The sequence below is a fragment of the Sciurus carolinensis genome, chromosome 12 (genome assembly GCF_902686445.1).
Source record: "Sciurus carolinensis chromosome 12, mSciCar1.2, whole genome shotgun sequence".
Classification (NCBI taxonomy): Eukaryota; Metazoa; Chordata; class Mammalia; order Rodentia; family Sciuridae; genus Sciurus; species Sciurus carolinensis.
In genome coordinates this window covers 73,991,376-74,008,183 of record NC_062224.1, presented here as the reverse complement: position 1 = coordinate 74,008,183, position 16,808 = coordinate 73,991,376, and the positions used below count along the sequence as shown (strand labels likewise).

At 35.0% G+C, this 16,808-nt stretch overlaps 1 protein-coding gene across 2 annotated transcripts in view; it reads left to right on the top strand.

The window, feature by feature from the left end:
- The window catches only part of Kcnk2 (potassium two pore domain channel subfamily K member 2), a 186,949-nt gene that overhangs the window by 134,883 nt on the left and 35,258 nt on the right, over positions 1–16,808 (top strand). For both annotated transcript variants that reach the window (XM_047520838.1, XM_047520839.1), the window contains exons 4-5: positions 2,219–2,379; positions 4,606–4,792. In XM_047520838.1, coding sequence (XP_047376794.1) covers positions 2,219–2,379; positions 4,606–4,792 — 348 coding nt within the window. The remainder of the gene's footprint in view (positions 1–2,218; positions 2,380–4,605; positions 4,793–16,808) is intronic.

Here is a 16,808-nt window from a genome sequence, read left to right as displayed (position 1 = left end):
CTGATTGATATAGCTTTCAATCAGTTAATTTTAGACTTTAAAGTAAGATGCTTTTAAGAACTGTGGTGTGCTTATCATACCACAAATCTGTGGAATTTTTATAAGACAATCATTATCTAATATCTTAAAAGGCATTGGCAAACTCACAGATTTAATTCCTCATTGATGTAAATAAACATGCATTTGTCTTACATCATCAAAAATTGCTTTGAGATGACAGAAGACATGTAAAAAAAAATCCATAAATTGCTTGAAGGTAGGGAAGGTGTTTTGAGATAAAACAGGAATGGATTTGGGGGATGATATGAAGCTCATAAATTCAGAATGACAGTGAAATCTTTTCAAGTTAAAGAGCTCTCATTCCCATAGAAGCAAAATAGAGGATTACAACAAAATGAAAATTTTTCTAAAGTCACCAATATTAGAAATGGAAGTGTGTCTGTGGACAGTCAACCTGTAAAGTAGTTAAAATTCGGTAGAACCACTAATCTTAATTGTTAGAGAAACTGTTTCCTGTCCACCTCCAGAATAAAGCTGGGAATACAAGCTTTGCAACCATAGTTATGTACCGATATTCCTAGAGTGAGCGTGGGTCCTGAGACATAGTAGGGTAGCTGTGAACTGGCAGCTGCCATCAAGAATTGGGAGATGCTAGGGGAAAAATAAAATAAACATCATTACCCTATGTAAAAAAATAAAATAAAATAAAATTAAATTAAATTAAATTAAATTAAAAAAAAAAAAAAGAATTGGGAGATGCTGATTTGGAAAGTCAGGGAAGTACATACTGAAGAGGAGAGATATCTGTCTCCTTTCCCTGATCAAGACAACCACTTCAACTGCTTGAACTAGAATCTTCCATATACCACCAATGAACCACAGTTCTCACTGGGGCTGGAAAATAAATTTCAGCTACAAATATGAACCAATGTAGCATTGTATTGTACTTGCAAGTATAAAAATATGACTAGGAGTTTTCAATCGATCAAGAAAGTCACTTACATAAAAGAAGTACAGGACTTCACTCAAAGAATTGAGGTAATTCATGACAAAACACTACAAAACAAAGAAAAGGAAGTAATTACTACTTTCATGACATAAATACAGGTTCCTGGAAAAAAGCACCAGTTCTTGATAAATAGGAATACTTAAAAAAAATCTCACCACAGATGAATTCATTGGCAGTGAACACCAAACTGAGAAGGAAGAAGAGGAGGGAAAGATGGAAATGATATGGGGAGAAAAATGTATGGGCTAAAATGACAAAATATTGGCCCATCCCAACCCCACATATGTATGTTCTTTTTATAACTGACAAATAAAAATCCACACTGTTTTCAAATAACAATGAAACAAATATGAAAATTTACCATAATTAAACCACAAAGACAAATCTCAATAGATTCCAAAATTAAAAACAAACATTCCATAATCTTTGAACAGAATATTCAGAAAACTTGAAAGTAACAAGTCAGTCTCAGAATTTCTATCTGCATTTTTGAGTAGAAGAAAACTAAAATTAAATTTCCAGATTAATTTAATAGGAAGGACCGTAAGAGGATTATCTGTCAAGAGAAGCATGCTAAGCACTAAAAGTGGGTGTTCTTTGCCTTAAGTGTGTGTGTGGACAGTGTTTCTGAGATTATAAATAAGTTGAATTGCTTGAATCACAACAAGCTGATGTCCTTATGCAAAGCTGGAAAGTCTTCAAAATCTTCAGAACTTCAAAAAAGTTTAAAAAGATTTTAGTTATGACTTTGTGGAGTGTATTGGATAAAAGATTTAAAAGGTGTAATTCATCTTTGATCTAAATAATTTAAGCATATTTGAATGCTCCTAAAGGAGGTCAGTGTGCTCTTCTCAGTGTGTTCTCAATGACAATGGAAACCTTAGAGCCAGCAGGACAGTCTGTGCCTGCGAAAAGGAGGCAAATTGGATAAAAATGTGGACTTCATGGCATGTGTTAGCACCTCAGTTTTCATCATCTTATCAAAGTGCAATCGCACTGTTAGCTACACTTTGGATATTATCGAAATAAGTGATTATAATAGAGTATTGCATGTTAATGATGCTAACATTTATATAATGCAAAAAGATTCTTAACTCTTTGAAATTAATAATTGGTATGTTATATGATTTGGGAATTTCTGTATCAGTCTTGAGGTCATATGTTTTAAATTACTCATTTCTAAACAACTGAATATTTTTCTCTTTGAAGGATTTGGAAACATCTCACCACGCACAGAAGGTGGAAAAATATTCTGTATCATCTATGCCTTACTGGGAATTCCCCTCTTTGGTTTTCTGTTGGCTGGAGTTGGAGATCAGCTCGGGACCATATTTGGAAAAGGAATTGCCAAAGTGGAAGATACATTTATTGTAAGTACCATAGACTTCTGGCTACATATATTTATTGTTTAATTTTTTTAATAGTATGCCTTTTCTATCACCTCAGGTAGAGAGAGACATTCCATTATTAGGGTTTCCATAATAAATTATATGCATTTCTATTAGCATCTAACTCATTGTGTTTTCATCATTTTAACACTTATCAGGATGAATAAATTATTATATGAGGAAAAACCCCAAAGTATGTACAGGGAAATAAAAAGTAGAAATTCAACAATCCTCGGTTTAAATTCCAGATGTGTACTGTATTCTTTCAAACAATGTATTTTCCCCTCACACTTCCATTTTTTTTTTTTTTTTAGTTTAATAATGTGAGTAAAAGTACTCTAAAACATTACTCTCACGGTTGGCAGCAGGATAAATTAAATCTTAGCATTGGTAGCAAATGACTGATAATAATTTGTTATTTAAAAATTTGCCTTCGTATCTTTGTGTATTCCTGTTTGCATTCTACACTTATATAACCCCTTTGAGAAGGATGTAGTAATACGAAGTAAACACAAAAAAAGCGACCATGTCACTTATCTCAGTAATACCATTGATAAAAATTTATCAAAGGAATGTAATTCAATAGAACCAAAGGTAATATATTTGAATATGCTCATGGTTGTATAATATTCAATAGAAAACATTAAAATAAAATGCTTTTTTCAATGTTTTAAGCAAAAACATAATAATATACTTGTGATTATAAGCTTATTTTGGGAGTGCTGGGATTCTAACCCTGGGCCTTGCACATGCTAGGCAAGCACTCTACCACTGAATCACACCCCCAGCCAATAAGCTTGTATTCTTGAAGCAAATTATGGAAGATTGTGATAGAGAGTGGGATTGCAAATTATTTGTTACTATTAGCACTACTACAAATACATTTTAGTTATTATTCAATAATGTTTTACCTTTTCACAAAAGTCAACAAAATAATTATATTTAATCCTATTGGTGAAATAAAACTGTTAAGTATTATTCTTCACTTTAAATCACTGGTCCAAATTTAGTGTTAGTTGTGTTAGAGAATTAAAATCAAAACATTCTTACTATTAGAATAGAATAATAGAGGTATTCCAAAATAGGAGTTTTATTCTTTTCTGGTTGTATACTTTTCTTATATAGGTATTAAAGGCATCCTGTATTTATATTAATCAAGTGACATGAACTTGGTAATGCTGAATTGTTCATTCATCCAATAAGTTTTTGACTGCCTGTCACATGCTGAGTAATGTTTTCCACGTAGCAAGTACAGCAGTGCATTAAAGAAATAATGTATGCCCTCATGGTAATGTCATTCCAGCTATCATGATTCAGCATTTGGTACTAACCAATATTGAAAAATTTCTAAACCTGAACTCATTTATCTCTCACATATGAGATGAAGATGGTAGATTAGAGAGACTCTTGTGATCACTTTCCATTCTCTGATTTCATAGATCTTTATCTCTAAAACATTCTCACTTCTAACATTCAGTGATTTTCTTATGGTACAGGATATAACCTATAATTTTTACTGTACATAGGACTTATACCTAAATAATATACGTACAACCCTCATTTACTGTGCAGATTACACTCATTACACTGTGCAGATTTCTTGTTGGAGAAGAAGGTAGAAAAATATGGATGCTCTGAGGACAGCTGTGTCTCAGGGTTGTTGAAGACTTATGCTTTCCTACAGATCCTGTAGCTTTGTTGCACAGATTAAGACCACAGAATTGAGGAGAGTTCACTTGTCTCATGTGAGAATCAAACGGCAAACTTTGTTATTCTACTCCAGTCAATTGAATTACTTTCATGATTAATGTTTACCAATACACCATTATAATTATGCAGTTCTTTTTTCAATTTCCTCTACTGTATATTTTTAGATTGTGTTTGGCCCATAATCAGTTGTATGCCTATAAGAGTGGAAATATTTCAAAAGTAGTCCAGATTAATAAATGATGCAATTCTGAAATAATATTCTCAAAGGTAATGTGATATACTTTTGAAAGTATTTAACCTGTTGTAAAACTATATTAAAGTAGCATAATTATTAGCATTGGTTGTTTTGAGTTGATGTTTTACCCCATTTTCCTAAGCAGAGACAGTTGGAAACTAGGAATAGAAAGGAACAAAATAACACATTCAATTGCTGATTGACTGCATAGGTTAGCTTTGTAGGTATGCCAGTAATCAATCCATTAATCTCTCTCTCTCTAGAAGTGGAATGTTAGTCAGACCAAGATTCGCATCATCTCCACCATCATATTTATACTGTTTGGCTGTGTCCTCTTTGTGGCTCTGCCCGCGATCATATTCAAGCACATAGAAGGCTGGAGTGCCCTGGATGCAATTTATTTTGTGGTTATCACCCTGACAACCATTGGATTTGGTGACTATGTGGCAGGTAAGTTATCCTGGCAGTGCCATTGCTCTCTTAACCAGTTAGTTAGATTTTTCACCTGGGTTTGTAATGAGACACAATGGCCGTATGCGTTTCTTGGGGCTGCTATACCAAAGTACCATAAACAAGTGACTTGAAATAAAATAAGTTTCTTCCCATAAAAACTGGAAATGGAGGCGTCATCAGAGTCATGGTCCCTGAGACACTAGGCTAAGAATTTATTTTTGCCTCTTCCTAGTGTCAGTCCTTGGCAATCCTTGTTTTAGAACTGCTTTCCTGTCATCTCTGTCTCTCATGTCACATGGCCTTCTCCTTTGTCCCTGTCTCTGTCCAAACTCCCCTCTTCTTACAAGGACATCTACCAAATTGGGCTAAGAGCACACTCTACTCCACCTTGATTAATGACACCTTAGCTAATGACATCTGTAAGGACCTTATTTCCACATAAGAATACCTTCTGAGATCCTGGGATTTGGGACCTCAACACATTATTTTGAGGACACAATTCAATTCATAATAATGGCAAAGATGAAAAATGTCTCTATTACACTGGAGGTAAACAGAAGGATGTGGTTGAACATATTTTGTATTCTGTGAAAGAAACACAAATTGCTGATTGTACAGAATTTTACATTTCTACCTTAATTCCAAAAACATATCTGCCTCTTAATTTTTTTTTCCTAGCAGTACAGAAATTCAAGTTCAACTCATCTTTGACCTTTCTACTCAGACCCCCTTTTGCCTTACTTTTAAAAACACTGCAAACTTAAGATGACATTTTTGGTTACTTAAAACCTCCTTTTCTGTATAGTATTTTACTCATTTAATTTTCAGTTCTTAGGACTGTATTTTTGACCTTATCTAAAGCAGGTAAAACATTTTTCTACTTATAATCTTCAATTTGTCCTTTTATAAGTATTTGAGCTGTTATTTGCTTTATCATTGTATCTCTTAGATTTTACTTCCTTATCTGTTCAACTCTCATTTTCCTAGTTACATTATCCAATAGTATCGTTGCAACTTCAGTTTTAAGTAAATCGTAATATTGGTTGTGAAAGTAACTGTGATAACAATTCATCATGGATCATTTTGACCAGCTCCCCAAAATATAAACCATTCTTTTAAAAAATCCTGTTTGAAGTATTAGAAAAACATGGTAAACATAGTAGGTCTACATTATTAAACATCCCAGAGTCAACTCATCAGCATAATTTAAATTTTAGGAGAGTTTTTTCTTTCTGGCTATTTACTCTTCTTCCTTGACCTAAATGTCTTACCTAAATATTTTCAGGAAAGAAAATTTGTTCTGCAGTTTTATAAAATCTCAGAGAGGGCTGATAGTTCTCTGTTCCTATTGATTTGTCAATTAGTATTTAACCCGGCAAACCCCTTCTTTGTGGGGAATGCATAATGTCTTTGAAGACTGGGGATGCTTTCATGAACAGAGATTTGCTTTTGGTCAGAAATACTATGGTTATGTCTCTGTATAGGATGGAGGGACTGGGAAAGGAAGGTGCAGCATTCTGCTGGAGAACTTGTAGTTTTATAATTGGCATAATGCAGAGAAGACATTTTTAACTCCATATAAGAAGACAAGCTTATGTCCTCAAATACCCATTCTTCCTTCCACTCCTCCAAGATGTATAACTGGTCCAAGAAGTAAATACTAACGTTAATGTAGAAGAAAGTGAGACACAGTGATGGTAACAGAAAATATACTTGAGGTTCATTAATCTCAGGCTGTTTTGTGATTTTATAAATATAACTTACAAGGTCTTATAGCAACTGTGGAATATATAGGTATTATGTGGTAAGTTTTATATTTTCAGGGTAACAGCCTCATATGGTGTGTGTTATTTTAAACAACTGACAGACTGTGTCAATCCAGTATGTTTGGTCTGAGAGACTCTCTTAAAAAAACACTGAAAATTATAAATAAAAAAAATGTGGGTGGAATCTTGAAATAATATTGTATTTGTGACCACTATATAAACTGGCTTGGGGGGGAACCAAATATTTTACTTCATGGTTTTGTAGAAGATGAAGAAAAATTGTTTTTAGCTCACCTTAAGAGATCAACATTTTAGAATTGGTTGGATCATGTGGGTCTATTAGTGGCTACTCTCAACTGCTCAAGGAGAAGAGTCTGGTGAAAATATCTCCTGTGTATCAGTGAGACCCTGCATTCAGAGTCACAGCACCGTGTCATAGAACAGAGTGGAAAAATGATAGTTGTTTGTAGTTAAATATAATCTATAAACAACATTGTTACCAGGAGTTTGATACTGTGCTCCTCATTAAATGCATTGCTTTTGTTTCATTTTTATTTTACAAAGGAAATAATTTTAAAATGATAGAAATATATTTTTCTAATTATTGCATAGGAATTTGATGATTAAAATGACAAATTCTGGGTAAGATAAATTAGAGAGGAGGCTGATGAACACTAGGTTTGTTAACTCATCTCTTTATCTATTTTGTGGCTATTTTTCTCTTTGAGAACCTGGAGAACCCAGTTCCAGGTACTGCAGAAATCATGAGCCAGATTCTTGTGCCTAGGGAGCATTTTTAGAAAGAGATTGTGGACAAGGGAGCTCATGTGGCAAAGACAGGGTAAATACATGTGCCCCGTGTAAGAATCTTTGGAAAAGGAGAAATTGGCCGGGTGCAGTGGCACACACCTGCAATCCCAGTGGCTCAGGAGGCTGAGGCAGGAGGATCACAAGTTCAGAGTCAGCCTCAGCAACTTAGCAAGGCCCTAAGCAACTCAGCTACTCAGCAAAACCCTGTCTCTAAAACTAAAGACAAACAAACAAAAAAGGTGATGTGACTAAGTGGTTAAATGCTCCTCAGTTTAATTCCCAAAACAAAACAAAAGAAAACAAAAACCCCATAAATTGTAAGGCTTTTGAAAAGGATCATGAAAAATAATTGCCTCATCTAGTTCAATAGAGGACACAAAATTAGCCCTTGCTTCTGGGGACCTTATAATAGATAAAGAAATTATCTACTGAACTGAGGCAAGTCTCCATTTGGGAAATATCAGGTTATTTACTTTTGAGAACCTTCCCTCTTGCTATTAGAGGTCATATAGACATTGTTCTCTCTTAATTTTGAGATTTTTTTTCCCTGGGAATAGCATGAAACATTACTCTCACCTGAACCTTCTCATCTTTCTATTGGGTTATAAATCTCAAAAGAAAACAAAGTCCTACCTCCCATCTTGTATACTTACCACCTGGTGCCCTCAAAGCCTGCAAAGCCTGCTCCAAATAGGATTAGGGTTCAGTTACATTGCTATGTTCAGTTTCTCGGAAGACATCTTAAAGAACATATTTTTCAAACTGAGGTGTTGTTAAAGGGAAAGAATTAAATTTTGGAAAAAGTGATTTATAAACATTTAGGAGACAGGTTGCGGTGCATCTGTATTTCTGAATAAGGCAGCAATTACTAGGAGCGTCTCAAGAATAGCAAGTGATGAAGAGATGTAGACCAGGTCTCTCTGAACCTAGTATTGGTCCTCAGGGAACAAGCAATATAGACTTTTGCCATGGGAGGAAAATAGGACAGTTGCTTTTCTATGTACTTTTACATCTTGTTCCTTAAGTTGTAATTTAAAAAAAAAAAAAAACATGTGTCATCATGTTCACAACAGACTATATTAAAGTGGAACACATTTCTAATTCTTAAATACATATATATTTAGATTTGCCTGTGTAATACTTTCCACTGCTGGTGATGTTCAATCAAAGCATTTAGAAACCACCAGTAGGGATGAAAAGGCTGTGTTCAGGGATCTCTGTGTATCTGACTGAATATAGGAACCCAGCTGGGAGTACATTTTCTGCAGAAAGAAATTTTTGTTTCTATTTCTGCAGGGGACATGTTGTAGTGGCTGGTTGATGGCCTTACTGATTGGTATCTAATTCTTCTTGATGACCCTTTTGTCCTCTCACCAGTGTTCTGGGACTGAAAAGGACTTGGGAGGTCACAGGGTTTTAAATACATGAATAAGCACACCCTCATTGCTAAGCGGAGAGAATACCCAGTGATTCCCTAAAATGTGAGAAAAATGATTTAGCAAAATGTCCTTGATTGATTTTAAGAGTGCCTGTGATTTACAGTCAATGTTCTAGAGGTAAGTTAGTTATGTTTGAGAATTACTGATGGTTTCTGTGTTCTCTTTCTTAATTTCTGTCATTTTATTTTTCATTTGACCAGAAATCTAGGATGATATGTTGTTAAACCATATTTGCCTCAGGCTTGACTTATAAACAGATCTGAATCAGCTTTTCTCCTTTAAAATCTAAGAAGTAATATTAACCATATAGGAAGTGTGTAAAAAATTGTCTTTTGTTTATTCAGGCTTACTTTCACAACTTGCTCTCTTGTTCCATACATGACTATAAAAAACACAACAATTAGCAGACAATTCTTGAAAATTGAAGGAAAGTCAAATAATTACCTACTTCAATACAATTTTCAGTTCCTTTTGAATCTGGTGGTTCCTTTAACATAACAGCAGGCAGGGTTAAAGGGGGTCATGCAAGCTAAGAAATATTTCCACAGCTTTGTTTAGAAGTTGCCCAGTGAAGTCCTTAACAACCCCACCCCCAAAACCATGTTAATTCACAAGGAGTAATATGAATGAGGAAAAGCCAGATGCAAATTTACAGTTCCATCAAGCAATGTCCTTGCATTACCTAGTTTTCTAATAAAACCTCAAAATTTTAGCCAAAAGAAATTTGGGTATTCAAAGAAATCTTCATGGTTGATACTGTGAAAACACATCTTCCATCTGAACAAAAATTTTATTCAGCCATCCAAATATGTCTTCTTGGAATTCCGATCAGTGAAATTTAGTATATTTGGTTAAATGATGAAATTTTCTTCATCACATATGTAGTTATTTAGTGCTTACTGGGTTAATCAGATTTTATGCTTAATGTCTTATGCTCCCTTTATAGAAAATACAACTTGGGATTGTCCCTAGTTAAAACTCTTCTTTCCTGGCACACTTACTTTTACTACATTTTTATAAATTTTTTTTGTTCGATAACCATTTGTGATCATTTTTTTTGACTTGACAAAAGCATATTTGTATGTCTCATATTAAGAACTAAGTTTTCCTGGAATTATATTTTAAAAATCATCATTAGAAATGCAATTTTTACTAGCCAAACTGTTTCTTTTCTGTAAAAACATGACTCATTCAAGGAGTTTACTTAATTGAAGGGAATTTTATAATGAAAAAATATAAATCTCTGTTTAAAAACCATGGCAAGTTTTTATTTTTATTTTTCCCAGGAACTGTTGTTCTTAGCAGAGATCCACTAGAAAACAGTACCTGATACTGCAACTATGTTAGAGGCCAGTTGTTAGCATTGCTATTACTATGCAGATCACTGAGTAAAAATTTACCAGGAATTTATCCGCTAGCAAGAAAAGTACCTGATAAGGAATGATGTGTTTTGAAGAATAGTCACCACCACTACCACCATTACCACAGGAGGGCTCAGAAGAATTGCTTTGATCAGAAAGAGGGTTTGTGTGACTGTCAGGGAGATATGTTATATTCATTCATTTATTCATTCATTCAGACATACAGTGAACATGCACTGTATGTCAAATACAACTCTTAGCACTGTGTGATAATTGCTCTGGTTCCTGTTCTGGGACAGGTATATGAAACCCAGCAGTAGCAATTAAATGGGGAGTCTTTTTCTCTTTCTGCTTTGTAATACAGGAGAATTCTGTGAGGGTCTGGTCATTCTTTGGACAGCCAGTAATAGGAGCATTATATCTGTCTGCAAATGGAATTGAATCCAAACGACTGAGAAAGCTCTGTGACTGTGGACAAACTATGGAGCTAGTAATTTCTAGAATTCAGGATTGAGATATAGAAGCATTGTAGAAACAAGGAGAAAAAAGTAAGAGGAGGAAAATAGTGATTGATAATTATGGATTTTTGAAGCAGGCAGTAAATTAAACAGAGATTAGTAAAAAAGACCCCAAATCACTCTACATTGAGGTAATTTCTAGGGATTAACAATTGTGTTAATTGATATACCATAGATTTTCATCTTTGCAAAGGTTGAGTAAGAAAACATGTTGACCTCTTTTTGTGATCAGAGACTGCTGTTCTTCTAGTAGCAGTTTTACTAATTTTAAATCAAGTACCTACAGGAAAATGTGCAACTGCTGGGATGTTGAAAATTAAAATCCCAAAATAAAGGTTCAAATGGTAGAGGAGTTTGATTACTGTTTTACCTCATGGTTTTTTTCTGACTCAATGGTATACGAAAGTTTGGTTTAGTAAGTGAGCTATTGTTTACTATTTAAGCCAAATGTCCATAGGATTTACAATATCATTGAAAGACACTCTTGGTTCTTGAAGCAGTGAGAAACAGCTTTTTCAGTTACTTTGCTATAACAAAATACACTAAAAGATAAATACTGTCCCACAGCTTATTAAAAGCAGATAGCTTTAATTAATAAAACTAAAGTCAAACAAACAAAAAAATTGAAATTGATATTCAGTATCTAAACTAAAATACTTGTGAACAAAAGTAAAAGGATGTCCATCATTACTGTGGGTTGGATGAGTGTTCCCTGAAGGTCCATATGTAAAAGGTTGGTCCCCAGGTAGTGTGGAGGGGAAGCCTTGTGGGAGGTTTCTAGGTCATTGGGGGTATGCCCATTAAAAGGGGCAATGGAACCCAGTCTCTTCTATCTTGTTTCCTGGCTCATAATGTGAGAGATTGTTCTGATACATTCTCCTTGACATTGCCATCTGGCACCTTCAATAGAGATCCTAAACAATGGGGTCATTTGATCTTATCTGGAACCTCCAGAACCTTTGAACTAAATACATATTTTCTCTTTATAAATTAATTGCCTCAGGTATTTGCTGTAATAACATGAAACTAACGCATCCATTTTAATTAGAATGAAGTGATGTGTTCATGTGTACATTTGCCATACATGTGTCATTTTAGAAAACCAGAAACCAGGATATATCTTTTTAAAAATAAATATTTTGTGATTCAGAAAAAAAAATCACCCATAAAGAAAATGAAATATGAGGGAAAGGACATTACATATTCAAGTTCTTTAGAACAGAACAGCTCCACTGCTGGAAATTATTGGAGTAAGGACATGGAAAGGTATGGAAACTCCTGGTAAAATAGTGCTTGTCCTCGGACTCACGTGGCTTTCAGGGAAGAACCCCAAGGAGAAGAGTTTTTTGGACTTAGTGTTTCTAGCCTTAGCTCAGTATCTGCCTTGCAATGTGGGTAAAATAAGTTGGTGGATATTGTAGTTTGAATATTAATCTCCTCCAAAACTCATATTGAAATTTAATTGCCATTGTAATGGTACTAAGAGGTGGGATCTTTGAGAGGTTAGTGGGTCAAGAGGTCTTCAACCCTTATTGGTTGAATAGACATTGTCATAAAAGGGAGAGTATTGAACCCCTCTTGCTCTTTTCCTTAACCTTATGTCTTCTGCCATGAGATGAGGCAGGACAAAAGCCCTCACCAGATGCCTGTGCTTTCATATCGAACTTTCCAGCCACTGGAACTGTGAGAGACAAAATACCGGTTTTCAATATATTGTCATAGCAGCAAAAATGTACTAAGCAATGAACAAAGGATAAGAAGGATAACAGTTGAGATTCTAGGTGGCATAGACAACGGGGTCCAATGAAAAGAGTGGGTGTTTTGGAGCTGGGCAGGCCTGGATTTGCTCTTTTGCACACTTTCCTATGTGACCTTCCATGTTATTTGCGCTCCTGAGACTGACTTCTCTTATTTTAAAGTGGAGATTAAAGGTAGAATTTCCATGGATCAGTGTAGACCAGGGTTTCACCAGTTCTGAAAAGACTGAGTGAGGTTGACTCAATCATCAACCTTAGTACTGATAAAATCATTGGAAATAAGACTTATTAATGGCCCTGCTCTAAGTCAGTAAAAATGTGAGTTGTGGGGATACAATTTACCTTAGTACCTATCCTCAGGGCTTTAGGATGGAATGGTTTTATTTGTGTAGGTGGTCAGTAAATCTTAGTTTTCACTCCTTTCTCCCAATCAGATTTTGAATGTCCTGTAAGCCAACTGAATGAGCATATTACCTGGGTTATACAGGCTGTGAGGGGCAGAATGAGAAAAACTTTCCTAGGAGGTACCTGCCATGGCCTTTTGGGATATTCTGAACCAAGTCAATGACTCTTTGGGATCAGGTAGGAAAAGGCTGTCTTAATGCTGGGTATAGGGATTGTTTTCAGCTTATGTTTAGAAACCTGCTTTATGGAGATACTGGTTCCTAGCAATAATGACAGCATGAACCTTTCCTATAAATTTAGTAGTGTAATCTGCCAGATTGAATTAGTCTCTGACTGATTTCCTTTTGTAAGCACTGAGGAGAAGAGATCGAGAGAAAGAGGACGCCATCTAAAAGAGGCTACTACATCTCATTTAAGAGACTCAGAAAAATTAGACTTACTTTAACTGTTCGGAAAACTTTGTAAGATTTCTGAAACCTTTCTATTTCCATCACACTTCGCTATTTTTATTACCATCTGTATGTTCTCTTATAATGATAACTAAAAAGCTCTTAAAATGGAAAAAAAAAAAAAACTTTGTGTGCATATTTTCTATGGCAACAAAGAAAAAAAAAAAAAAAGCCAGTGATGTGACTATTGCTCTCAGGTTGGCGGGAAACCCAGGAGGGGAGAGTTGCTCAAAGCATCCTGCAGCCTGCATCTCAGAGAAAAAAAAAAAAAGAGAGAGAGAGAGAGAGAGAGAGAGAGAGAAAACGGAGTGGTGGAGATGGTGGTGGAGAAGGACAAAGAAATTCCTCTATATTCTTAATCAGCAAGGGACACGTGTATAGGTTTCCTGAATGTGACTAGGAAATTAATGCTTGTGACAGTCAAGAATTTTTTTTCTTTTAGAAATTCCTAATTTAAAAATAAAATAACTCTTTTTAGAAACTTAACATTACACATATGCTAATCTGGATAAGAGCCCTGAATCAAGTAGATTCACTAATGTGGAAATTTAATTCATAAGTTGCAGATATTAGAAAGTGAATATGATTGTGAGTTGTTTAACAGTACTCTCTCTATATAAATTGCATATATATATATATATATATATACATATATATATATATATATACAGATGTGTATATATATATTCTTTTTTCCTAGATCATCTGACTGCCAGTTATTTCATTTTAAGAGTGGCAATTAAGAAAAGAAAAACATTTTTCTCCCCAAGGTTTAGAATCCACTAAAAGTTGTGGGCTGAATATTTTACCCAAATATAGGCCTTTTAGTGATTAAGCTAATTTACTCTTTTCAAACGGTAACATCCTGTTTATAAGAAAGAAGACTTATAAAAAGTCATCTTGATCATGAACTAGCCTCTCCTAAAATCCACATCTTGGTGAACTTATGTATTGAGTCACAACTATTTGGATGGAGATTTTCTGGTTTTGAAAGAGAAAGTTCTTGGAAAAAATGTCATTTTGGTTTCATTGAAATGGAAACATTTGAAAAATGGAATTTGCTGGTGAGCCTATCATATAACAGGTTTCCACACACATTTCTTAAGTCAGTTCTGTGAATTTGTGGAGTTGTGTCCTCCATGGGCCAAGTCTTAACCATCCTGAAATGCATTTAGCCTCCCTAATCCTTCCCATAAATGATTTTTTAAAATAAAGTCCTGCCCAAGGTAAAAATTTTAACCCTAGTGTGAAGGCAGTATTATCCCTTTTAAAAACTGTATTCCTAAAGTTATTGTTTGTCCCAAAAGAAAGCTGAGCCTGTGTCTATTCACATGATTTATCTGATAGAAAAATGCCCCCCCCATATTTAATGCTTGCCCTTTAATATTTGAAAGTTTCGCTCACTGCGGGCAACTATAGTTTATGTAATGTTACACTCAGTATAATTTGTGCTTAATGTATATTGCTATTTATCAGCTGTTCTGAATGTATGGGTTGAAATTTTGTGAATTGAGTAAATCCACAACTGCTGTTTAAGCATCCCTATGCTGTTGATCCAAAAGTGCGTATTTCTTATTTTTTGTTTCAGTCACTGTCCCATCCTCTATTCTGTTACTGCATTATCTGCCCTGTGAGGGTCTTTGATCTTCAGAGAGCTCTGCCTTTCAATTATCACACCAACTAATTGGTCATCAGTTCCCAGTGCTGCTTCTAAGATGCTTCTTCTTCCCATGCCTGCCCTAACTCAGACAATAATTTCCCAGCTAATTCAAAACAAAAGTGTCTCTTGGGGCTTTCCTGTCAATCCTTTCCTCTCTATCACTAAGATCTTTCTGCTCAAAGAGTCAAACACAAATATAGGACCAAACTGTCTATAAACTTTTACCTACTTACCATTGAGTTAGAATCAAGCCTTTATAATCTGACATGACCTACTTTTCTGGATTCCAGGGTTCTCCCTGTCTGCTCTTTGCTCCCTTCTCATCTGGAGCTTTATCAACAAAAAAATCCTCTGACTATACCATATGTTTTCAAACTGTACTTGTTTTTGTCAGCTTTTTTACCACAGTGACCAAGAGACCCAATGAGAACAATTTTAGAGGAGAAGAAGTTTATTTGGGGCTTATGATTTCAGAGGTTTCAGTTCATTGACAGCTGAGTCCCTTGCTCTGGGCCAGAGGTGAGGCAGAACCTCATGGCAGAAATGTGTGGAGGAAGAAATCAATTCAGGATATGGCGATCACAAAACAGAGAGAGAGAGAGAGAGAGAGAGAGAGAGAGAGAGAGAGAGAGAGAGAGAGAGAGCGAACTCAGTTCACCAGGGACAAAATACAAACCATAAAAGCACACCCCCACTGACTCAGCTCCTCCAGCCAAATCCTACCTCCTACAGTTACCACCCAGTTAATTTCTATCAGGGGATTGATCCATTGATTGGATAACAACTCTTATCATCTAACCACTTTGCTTCTGAACCTCCTTGCATTGTCCCATACATGAGCTTTTGGGGGACACCTCATATATAAACCATAGCAGGAATAGTCCACGTTTTGGTCCTCATTCCTTAAGACTCAACTTCCCTCATTTTCCCTCATCTAGAAGTAGAACTTGTTTCTTCAATGCCCTCTCATAGCACTTTTTAATTCTCTTTTGCTGTTACTTGCATATTCTATTGTGGTTTAATACATAGGCTTTCCTAGGCTAAGTTCTGAGTTTTTAAAAACAGGGACTTGATTTTTACTTGTGAAAATAGTCAATAGTTTAGTTTTGGGGATTTAATATGTATCCCCTTTAATATGTGTCAAATAAAGAATTCACATATGAGTTTGCCAGGATGAACCCAACTACTATGTATAACTATAAAGCTCTAATATAGCTGTATATATATATATATATATATATTTTTTTTTTTAGGAAAATACAGGAAAAAAAGTTTGAGTATGCATAAAAACGCCCCTCTATAAATAAAGAATGTGTTGAAATGTATACAGATTTTCAAAGGTACAGTTATTGTACCAAATGGTTGGAGAAGTGCCTCAAGGGTGAGACTAAAGGAAAAGAGCTCCTTTGCTGAAATTTTTCTTGAGAGCTAAGGATTTAAATTTATAACAAATATGGATATTTCTCTGAAAAGTCAGAGAATAAAGAATGGCACTAGTACCCAAAATTGCTATTTGTTCTCATTTGATTGATGAAGGTGTTGTCTCTGGCATTGTCTATCAATCCATTGTACTGATGACTTTAAAATAAGAACATCACTAGAGTTGCTCACTTTCTGTTCAGTTTGGCAATAAATCAATTGGATAGCATGTATTTATTGGCAGTAAAGTAAAAATATATAATTAGTTGTATCTCTTCAAAAGTATAAACTCAACTTGTTACAATAGAAATGGAAGGGGACATTGGTATACATGTGGAATAATTAAGTGCTGGATTAGTTAAGACTGATTATAATAAAAAACATGAAAAAGAAACCGGGAGCAAGGAAAAATCATTATGACCCGAGGAA